The sequence below is a fragment of the Dipteris shenzhenensis genome, chromosome 33, assembly GCF_047967505.1.
Source record: "Dipteris shenzhenensis isolate YYH24624 ecotype China chromosome 33, Dip_SZ_1.0, whole genome shotgun sequence".
NCBI lineage: Eukaryota > Viridiplantae > Streptophyta > Polypodiopsida > Gleicheniales > Dipteridaceae > Dipteris > Dipteris shenzhenensis.
In genome coordinates, this window is record NC_141628.1 from 33,704,036 (window position 1) to 33,714,626 (window position 10,591).

At 44.0% G+C, this 10,591-nt stretch overlaps 1 protein-coding gene across 7 annotated transcripts; it reads left to right on the top strand.

Annotated features, from left to right (window-relative positions):
- The first annotated feature begins 556 nt into the window (after positions 1-556).
- Positions 557-6,976, top strand: LOC147880005 (uncharacterized). 7 transcript variants are annotated; one of them, XM_087371671.1, is made up of 6 exons: positions 557-1,165; positions 1,241-1,507; positions 3,778-4,574; positions 5,003-5,504; positions 5,700-6,050; positions 6,276-6,976. In XM_087371671.1, the coding sequence occupies exons 1-6, from the start codon at positions 607-609 to the stop codon at positions 6,632-6,634; spliced, it is 2,835 nt and encodes a 944-aa protein (XP_087227797.1). In that variant the 5' UTR covers positions 557-606; the 3' UTR covers positions 6,635-6,976. The 7 variants fall into 7 exon arrangements, with proteins under 7 accessions (XP_087227797.1, XP_087227798.1, XP_087227799.1 ...); XM_087371672.1 differs by having other exon boundaries at positions 6,318-6,976; XM_087371673.1 differs by having other exon boundaries at positions 6,374-6,563.
- Positions 6,977-10,591: the final 3,615 nt, after the last annotated feature.

The window sequence follows — 10,591 nt, forward strand, 5'->3', positions numbered from 1 at the left end:
TCTCTAATGGCACTCAAACTTTTGCGCATGTTTGTCGACTGAAGCCCTTTCAGCTGAGGGGGGAGGTGTGACGCGGCTGCTACATGCCACGTATGCCACGTAGCTGCGCATGCAGCAGTTGTAACTAACACTTGAAACAAGGATAAAGACGATGGCCGCGTCAGTTTAGGGGACGTGATTAGCCCTTCAGTCCACCGGTCAGTTCGAAGCATTTCACATTGTTGAGCCAAATTCAAGAATGCAGAACCTTCTATTGAGCGTGCCATGGCGAATGGAAGAGGAAACAGAATGGGAGGATGGCAGATGGGTGTGGTGGTTCACGCCACCAATCATGCAACACCTCGAAGCGGTGAGAGCACTGCACGGGCTTGCTCTTATATAGCCACCGGGCGAGGTGGTGTGAATCCGGCCCGAAGCAAAGCTAATGAAAAAGATGGTGATGTGAACGAAGGGGTAAGAAGATGTGCATGCAAAACACAAAGAAAGAAGAAGAAGGCCAAAAAAAAAAATAATAATAATAATAAAAGAGCCCCTTTCATCTCCATCTCCATTTTCATCTTCATCGCCATAGCCATAGCTTGCAAAGCTTCATCTCCTCCAATCGCCATGCCTGCCTTTGGCTTGCTCCCTTCTTCCCTCTCCCCTTCCCCCCCCCCTCCTCCCAATCCTTTAAGCTCCTTTCCCTTCCCCCCTCCATCCTTTTCCTCAGACCTCGACTTCAAGCCTTCCTGCACTGGCTTCGCGCACTATCAAGCTTTTCGATTACCGGATGACACTCTCCAGCATTGCTGCGTTCCCGGTTTCTCCAATTACGATTACGCAGATCGTTCAAGCTCGGATTTGGAGTCCTACCGCGCTGCTTGGAGCGCTCATGGTTTTTACGGACAGCAGCCGTGGTCGTGGGGTTCCCATGCTCGTTTATCGGAGTTCTGGCCTGCCTTGGATTATCCCCACGGTTCGCACGTCGATGTACGATCTCCAACGGAACATCTGCCTGCGACATGCGAACCGACGCCTTCTTCGTACTTTGACTCAGATATATTAACATATCGTTCAGAATCTCCTTCCGTTCAAGAAGAGGCTTGCAATTCTTCGCCAAGCAAGGCATCGGTTTTCCCAGTGAAGAAACCCAGTGGATATAGTTCGACTCTTTTGCATGGCCAAGGTACAGCGTTTGCGCCTTAAGTACCCCGAACTAGACCCTATTTATCTTACAGTTAAACTGAGACTTCTTTTCCAGGTGCATCCGTTGCTCAAGGCGGAAAAAGTATTGGTTCGCCTACAAGTTGGCAACTCAACGGGACATTGGATGTAGATGGGGTAAGCATGGTACCAGGTGGCCAACCAACCTTTACGGACAATTCCAGTATAAATTTGGATAAATGGGATAACAAAAGGGAGGGATCTATCTTTGACGAGCTAAGGAGTTCTAAGGCTGAAGAATCGGGCTCAAACCAGGCCAAGATCAGGCTGGAGGGGCATTCTTCTGAGGCATCTTCTTCCCTTGGTACGTGCATTGAGGTGAATACTGGAACTATATGCAGTCCCTTGGCATGTTCAACACTTTGCCGCTACCTCCTTATTTAGTAAACAAAAATCTGGTGTTAAATATTTTGGTTGCTTCCGTAGAAGGTCGACCTGCTTCCCCCAAGAAAATTCTTAAGGAAACTAGGTGTTTTTTTATGAGTTTCGCTTTTTCTGTAACGTGAGTTAAGCGTGCAGATCCATTTTTCTCTCTTTTACCATAAGCAATGAAAGCTCTTGGGAATCTTTTTGTCTCCGAATGACTTTATGACGATTTAACGTTAGCTTCTTCTCAACTTTGTTGTTGCAAGGTTCCAAACTAAGTAATGTCCATTGCGCTCAATTAAACGTGCTCTCATAGAAGAGACAGAAGGATCACTCTCTGATTTTAGAGGATAGGCTTAAAGTTCTTGTTTTGGGCTATGAATGCACGCCCTCCTTTATTAGAAGACTTTAACAAAAAACCCAACTTATATTGCATAGGCCTTTTCTTGGAAGGCATAAAAGTTTGACTTTCTTCTTCAAGGATTCGTGCCTATTAAAAGCCATAGATAAAGGAGTTTCAAAGTTTGCTCTCCAAGTAGAAGAATTTTCAGGGGTGTAAGGTTTCTTATCACATTGGAAAGCAACACCTGTAAATCAAGTTGCTTCAAAACTAAGAGAAGTTCACTTGATTCACAACGCTGATATTAGTATATCTCTCTCTTTAGAGGATGAGACATCCTTGAGCAAATTCTAGCAAAAGATTTCTTGTGTAGACAAATGCTCAAATAAATTTATCTTCACCTGCAAAAAGTTTTATTTGCGATCTCTGCTAGGAGAGGTTCTCTTTGTAGCAAAGACGTAAAAGAGAACGCTCCAGAAACCACCTTTACCGTTGATCATTATTGTTTGCCAATGGTATGACTGCTACAACCTGGTTCAATCGAGCAGGATTTTAAGCAATTTTGGAGGATATTGCCTTCGCCTTCCCTCTATGTGAGATTGCTCCTTTGCACCTAGTGGCCAGATGGATAAAACCACATCCTTGGATGACAAACAGAGGTTGGTCAAGTTTATCCATGGGTTGCATGGCATCTAGACCCCAGGACCTTGGATGAATCTTTGTAGTTGGTAGGTCAGTTTGAACGAAAGTATAATTCTAAGGAGAAATCCATTGCTATTGGGTAATTCTAGCAACTGTGGACTATGCACTGAAGAAGCCTGGTTTTGAGCAGAAATCTCGTTTTGACTTAAAGACCCTCTCGTGGTTCAAGGTAAAATTATTCCTAGGTATATTCCACTACTAAATTTTCTTGGTCTAGTAGTTCTGGTAGAGATCCTAAAACAGATCATGGAAGTGGGAGATACATAACCATTTATCTTACTCTCTTATGAATGAGAGGAGAAAGAAAGGTCTGTGTTTCAAATGTGGTGAAAAATGGGTGTGAATCACAACATAGTATGCAAGACCAAATCAACTCATGGTAAATTAAGTATGCCTGTCATTAGTCTTGTAGCTTGGGGGGTAGTGAGCAAGGCATCATTTTGAAGACGTGACCCAGAAAAATTTGTTTCTAGCATTCCCCAGAATGTTCTGGACTCCTTGGTTCTGCCAACAGTTGAATCATGGTCTGCATATAACAAGGCTGATCAAAGTGAGAAATTACGAAATTCCACCTTGCTTGTATTGTTATCAAAATTCCTTTTTGAGCCTTAACGTACTTGTGTCGAGTCTCTTGAATTGATTTCTTTTAGCCTGTCACTAGTCTTGTAGGCCTTCTCACAATACAAGAGTAGGGGCAATGAGCTCAACGGGCTTTTTACAAGTGCTCTTGGGTTCTTATAGTATTGAGCAAGATTGCTTGGAAGAAGTCTGCAAGGGCTAGTTCAAACAATGCTGTGTTGGATACCTGAGTTGTATCTTTAGTTTGAAGTTAACCTCTTTTTAGCTTGACACATGTGAACTTGCAGATGCCTATGCGAACCGATCTCTTTCATGTTTGTTGCCCTATTCAAGACATAAAACGACTTTGTTGAAGTTTGCAGTGAGATGTTAAAACTTGAAAGTGCATCGACTACTTTTTGTTATGTTCTTTCTAAAATGTAGAAACGTGTTTCATGTGGTTGCATATGGTTACGCTTCTGCTGACCATGTTTTTGGTTATGATAGGCTCATATCTGTTTGAAACTGATATACAGACAAATAGATTTTGGATTGATTGGGGTAATTTGGTTGAATTTTGAATTTTCATAGCCTTTGACTTAATGCAGGTTTCTCATTTACAGTCTCTGAACCTTGGCCTCAGCAAGTTGCAGTGAATTCTGGGAAAAATGACCAGCAACAGGCTCAGGAGGAAAAGAAAGCGACTTTCTTTACCCTTCAACAAGGATGGCAAGACACACGTGGAACAAAACATTTGTTTGGAGTGGGTGATTCTGTGGACCTTCCATACAAGGTTGGATCTAAGAAAATTCTGGACCCTATCCGTTCCGGAATTCTTCATGGAACTACTGACCATGCACCTAGTGAATCAGTTAAAAGCAGTCAGCCTCCTTGTACAAAAGGATTTCTTGCTGGATCAAAGTCTGCTTCTTGTGTAGATGGATGTGAAGGTGGATCAAGCAGTGTTCATTTAAGTACTGCAACATTGGATTTAAAGCAAAAAAGTTCATGTAAATCTTTTGTAAATAATGTCAATACCCCCATAAACACAGAAACAAAAGAAAGCTTCTATGGAGATAATGCTGAAAATGCTCAATGTGGTAGAGCCTCAGAATGTGATCTGGACTCATCACATACTGAAAAAGGATGTTTAAACAATGATATACCTTCACAAGTTCTGCCATCTTCAAATGGGTGCCAATTGCTCATCTCAAGCATCTACAACTTGTCCAAAGTACTGCTAACAAGCCAGTCTGGAAAGCTCCCTAATGTTTCAGAGTCTTTGGATGTGAATGCCATCGAAGACTCAATTTTTATGCTTTCTCGTTGTCTGTTGGAGCGGTCATCTGACAGCTTGGCCAAGGCAAATCACGAGCCTATCATGGAGACACGGGAGAGTTTCCAGGTCTGTCTTCTCTTTGTCTGTGTGAAGCTTTGTTTGCCAATTGTAAAACCATGGAATCTTGGATTTGTTGTTGTCGTTGTTCGGATCTTATGCCTCGCTTGAGCTCTACTCTTTTGACTGGCCACCATCCATTAGTTAGTTCCTTGATGAATATTACCTCGACTGCTCCTCTGTGTTTGTGCTGTAACCTTTTTGGTAAGCTATGGATTGTGCGATAGAGAGGAGTTAATGGTATCAATTGGTGAGACTATCAAGGCCATTATGGGTATTTTTTTGTATCCTGTATAAGGTAAAAGGGCCAACTAGGGGAGAGGCCAGTTCTTGTACCTAGTGTTCGTCTTTTTGGTCATGAGATGCCAATTCAGCTCTACTAGTTTGATTCTACTATTTCTTTTAAGATTCTTACATGCCTTCATGGAAGACATTAGCAGGGACAGTCACAGGGGCAGAAAGCGGGCCAAACGTCAGAGGAGGCTGATGTGTGTACAGGATTTAATGAACAGGCAAGTACGAAGAGTGGTTTGATGTTTATGCCTCCCTCAACGACCACTCTAGATCATAGGAGAGTTTTACCAGCTGAGACAACACCATTGCCCCCTACAAATGGAAAAGATTTGCACGGCACGGACTTGGAAAGAAACAGGAAGGTCACCAGCATAAAAGATCATGTGGGAGAGGTTTCAAGTTCATTCATAAAAAAATGTATAGAGAAGTCACTTGAGGAGGAAGTGTCGGGGTTGCAACATAAGCTTCTGAAGTTGCAAGAGGACATTGCGTATGAGCGCAGTGAAAGCAGTGCCACAATATCTGGTTACAAGAAACTTTGGACAGAGGCTCAACTGGCCTTGCATAATTCAAGGTCAGAAATAATGAAGACAAGAGCTGAGCTAGAAGGCTTGAGCCAAGCAATGAGGAAACTTGAGCATCGAGGTACTGATGAGTACTATTCAGCTTAGCATGATTTATAAATTCAAGCAAGACTTCTGCCCTTTCTCTCCTGTTTTTCTGGGGTGGGCGTGTGGAAAGGGCGGGGAAGGGGGGGGGGGGGTAGGGAGTGGTGTGTGTGTGGGGGGTTGTTTTTCTTAGTGTGAGGCGATGATTGAAGTTTGAAATGGCTCATATCAGGAGACTCTGGCGTGTCACACTGCAAGCCTTTGGATCTCACAAGCTGTCATAGTGAAGAGCAGCCACCTTCAAAGTCAGAGAGAGAGAGCAACTTGCATGCTTCTGAAAGCTGGGGAAAATGCTTCCCCAAGAATGAGGAGATGCTGACAGGATGCTTTGGACCAGTTAGAAGTGTTGAGGTAGACTTGGAATCGTCGAGCTCTTTCCCAGATACCAAGGAAGTAATAACACGATATTCCCTTCTTCAAGCAAGGGGAACTTGCAACAATGAGAACGTGGATGATAAAGTCGAAAGGGCTTGTAACACTCCGCTGGAGTCCCACATCGACTCGCTTGTTCCTAATGCTGAAGGTTTGACTCACCATCCATTTCTTCTTTTAGGGAGGCAAGCATCTGATTTGAGTTCGAATTGCTCCTGTAATAGTCATACAAGTGAGTTGTTTTTGGACCTTGACAAGCCCTTGGAGTATGCAAAGAACCTACCTTCAGATGAAGCCATTGCATTTGATGTAGCAGTAAATTCTGATGCTCACCTTCAAGTTACTTTGCGATCTGAAGCATGTGCTGCGAATGTAGAAAAGCGACGCTTTGAGGAGGTTGATTCATTGTGTTCTGTAGACTCAAATTTCCTCTCAGGAAAAGTGGAAGATGACACTCCGAGCCATGATTTTCAGGATGGACAAGCAGTATCGGATGGGGGTTGCACCAGCGTTCCCCAAGTTGAAAGCATCCATGTTAGTCATCATGCTTCTAATGATGCTCCACAGCAGTTGCAAGTTGCAACAGAGATTTTACAGGAGAGGCAATCTCAGGTGATTTGGGATACTCATCGGCAGGGTAAAGCAGAAATAATATGCCTAAGACCAAGTGAATCGGAGGATCGAAAGGCTTCCATTGAAGGAGATGCAGAATGGGAACATGTGTTCTGTCTCTAGAGTACAACGTGGGACCTTACAGGTCTATGGATTGAAGAATATTGGTGGCTTCTTGGGGATTATCTTTGGGAAGGTGCCATTGAATGTAGGAGAAAGTTTCCTGATTGACGATGAAAGAATGTTTTTTGATTCTCTCAAATTGGACACTGGATTCTCTGCTGCATGCTATTCATAATCGTTTGACTAACTGTTATATACCTTGGAACTGCCAAGGATGTTTGACACATGCCATTGTAGCGAGGGTATTTAGCATTTGCAGATTCAATTTCATGCAGCATTGGGTGTTTGCATTACTTTTAAAAGTAACGGAGTTCTAATGAGTCGATGAGCTTTATTATCTAAGAGACCACATGGATTGAACCCATCTTTGATGAAATTTAGTGTAAATCCTCTTTAATCCTTAATTGTTTCTTTCGGAGAGGATGCCTACTGCAGTTGAGGCCTATTTTGGTTGCTCGCATCTATACTTCACAAGCAATTGTCGCCTGGAGCAAGACACACTCGGACAACTTTTCACTTAGCCTTCTTTTAAAGTGGTAGCACTCATCATGACTTATACACAAGTCAATTCGAAGACTCTGGAAATGTGTGCATGTGTAAGCAGATGTTTCTTAGATTGTATTCCATTAGAAAAACCTAGACCTCAGCTAGTTTCTCCACTTAGCGGAAATAGAAATGGATAAGGTGTGTGCAATAGAAGAATCTTTATAGAGGAGGGAATGCTTTAATTCAAAACTTAAGTGTCCGCGTCACAAGCACCAAACTCAGGAGATAGGCAACAGTAGAACAATCCAAAATCCAGGAGATAGACAACGGTTGAACAATCCAAAATGTCTCAGAATATACTGCACAACATCAGAGTCGACACTCCTTCCATCAGAGATCCCAAAACTGGCAGCAATCTGGTGTCTTGGATGCTCTATGTTGAGCACAAGCACTGCTCCTACTTCTGTCCTTGCACTCACCAGGTTGCATACTCTTTAGTGAGTTTCAGTGACCTTCTGTTGTACCCTCAGGCAAACCTTTGTTCTAGTGCTGGCTGTGGGTATGAATCATGTGCTGCTCCTGAATGGCTGAGAGCGGCTTCCAGTCTGAAATCTAATGTGCCCACAAATGGGCCTATTTATTGAAGGCTCTAGGCCCTCTAGACTGGCCTACCCAGTCTGTAGAACCAGCCGAGCAGCCACAGACTGGACCGATCCAGTCTGTACTGATCTAACCAGATCAGGCCTACCATGTACGTACCCCGCCCCCCGCGCCCCCCCCCCCCCGCCCCCCCCATCCTATGTACCCCCCCCCACACACACACACAAAAGAAAGTTCTGCCGACCTGTTCAGGCCTTCATAAGACCCTTGTCTACAGACTACTTGTCTGCATGAGAATGAGAGATTTTATTCCTGTTTTTTGGTCGATTTTGTTTCTTGATTTGCTTGTTTATTTTTGCTTAGTCACCTTCCTTCTTTATTTCTTGTTTTCTTTCTCCTGTTTTTTTGACGTATTTTAGTAAGCACTGGGTTTGCCCAAGAGACTCCGCGGGTCTTTAGAAACCCAGTATAGCTGCTTATGCTTGGGCACTGATGACGTTGCTAAGTATGTCTTCCTTTTGTTTTTCATAATTTTTGTTACCTTTTTTTTCCTGTGTAGCTTGTTGGACTTTAGAACAACAAAATTTCTAAATTTGTACGATTGGATATATTCTGGTCGTACAAAGGTATATATATACTTTATGCTGGCTCCTGCTGCAGCCCTGCTGCAGTCACCTTGATATCTCCTGCACCTGCTGACATCCCTGCTGTACCCAACCAGACCTGCAACTTTGCTGCTGCCGACCATACCTGTGTGCTGCCTCGGCCAGCCTGCTTGTAAACCTCCTGCCTTAACCAAAGTCCCATGGCTGGCTGCATACAGCCACACAGCAAGCTCTGTTCCAGCACCTGTGAACCTGGACTGTGTGGAAGCCCACATTGCAGCCTACACTGCTGCGTACGTGGCTGACTTATGGATGTTCCCCTCCACCTAGATGTGCCATCCAAACTTGATGCACACTGTCAACCAATTTTCCTAATCTAGCCTCTACTGCAGATCACGGGAGCAGCACCATGATTCTCCTCCCAGCCAATTCATGCTAAGACTTACAAGAGAGACAGAGATCTACGTTGAAAATCACGTGAATCCATTTCTTCTCTTCTCTCTCTAGCCTTAGCAAACCCCAAATCCCTAGATAGATCTAGATGCCACATGTCATCCATATAGGGCCTTCCTAATGCAACATTTCACCCCTCTCTTGGGATGCATTTAATTCCTTGCCCCTAGGCACAATCTTAGCACTAGGCCCTTGGTCTCAGATCTATCTAGTCTGGTGCTATCAGCCCTCACCTAGGACCTTGACATTAAATCCCTCCCGATCATTTTCATGAAGCGCAAACACATATATTACAGAGATAGATCCTTTAAGGGAAATGTCGACTGATTCTTTGGAGGTCATGCTACCTCGGCTAGAGCGTAACATTCCTTCCCTCTTCAGACATCAGCGTCCTCGATGATAAAGTCTGGGAACACTCTCCGCAATTGATATACGGATTCCCAGGTAGCTTCGGATAGAGGCTGACCATGCCATGCAACCAACACCGTGGGTATCTTCCGATTTCGTATTTGCAGTGTTCCTCGGTCCAGGATTCTTGTTGGTTTGCGCCTTGCAATATCCTCCATCTCCTGAAACAAAACCACACCTTCGATTAGTGAGTCACCTGTATGCAAAAATTTCTTTAAGCGCGAAACATGAAAAACCGGGTGCACCTTACACCCCTGTGGCAATTCTAATTTGTAGGCTACACTGCCTATTCTCTTTAGAATTAACCACGGCCCACAGGATCGAGGTGATAACTTAGCACACTCTCCTGAAGTCAACGACTTCGAGTGCGAAGGAATTCTGAGAAAAACTTTTTCTCTTTCTTTAAATACTCTCATAGACCGATTTTCATCCGCATACACCTTGGCTCTATCCATAGCCTGGCGGATATTAGCTCTCGCAAGTGCTAGCATCTCCCGCATCTGAACTACAAAGTTCGCGGCACTAGGCACTTTCTGAGGTACTCCAACTATAGTTGGATTGGCTGGCCTATAACCATAGTTCAGCTCAAACGGACTGAACCCAGTAGATGAATGTTTCCTATCATTGTAGGCAAACTCCAACAATGGCAACCACTTGTCCCACGTATGTTGCCTCAATGACACATATGCCCTCAGCATATCCTCTAAAGTCTGGTTGACTCTCTCCGTCTGACCATCCGTCTCAGGATGATCCCCACTACTCATTCCCAACTCAGTCCTTAGTGTCTCAAATACCGCTGTCCAAAAGTGACCGGTAAACCCGACATCTCTGTCTGACACTATGGATCTAGGCAATCCATGCAGACGAAATATACGTCTAATAAACAAATCCGCTACTTGCGGGGCACTAATAGACTCTCTAGTCGGAATGAAGTGAGCCATCTTGGTTAGACGATCAACCACCACAAGGATAGAATTATACCCTCCTTGTGTTGCAGGTAGCCCTACAATAAAATCCATGGAAATGCTCTCCCACTTACTTAGTGGTATTTCCAAGGGTTGTAAAAGTCCGGGTGGCTTCACCCGCTCGGCCTTACTTACCTGACACGAGAAACACCGTGTCACATATTCATGAATATGCTTTTTCATCTTTGGCCAAAAGAAATCTCGCTTCACAAGATCATAGGTCTTCTCGACACCTGGATGTCCCGCACACGGGCTATCATGGCATTGTCGAATGACTCTCTGCCTGAGATCATTCTGACCAGGTACTACAACCTTGCCATTTCTAACTAGCATACCATCTCTTATGGTATATCTTGCATAAGTTTGGCCTTTTCTGGATGCCAGGTCATCCTTTTCATTTTCCCCGGGTTTTAACACATGAGCCTTAGGTCATAAGCTCT

Coding starts and splice junctions, on each gene's coding strand:
- LOC147880005 (XM_087371667.1), top strand. CDS start 607: ATGCCTGCCTTTGGCTTGCTCCCTTCTTCCCTCTCCCCTTCCCCCCCC. Junction 1,508..3,777: donor TGAGGCATCTTCTTCCCTTG/GTACGTGCATTG, acceptor GACTTAATGCAG/GTTTCTCATTTACAGTCTCT. Junction 4,575..5,002: donor AGACACGGGAGAGTTTCCAG/GTCTGTCTTCTC, acceptor GGAAGACATTAG/CAGGGACAGTCACAGGGGCA.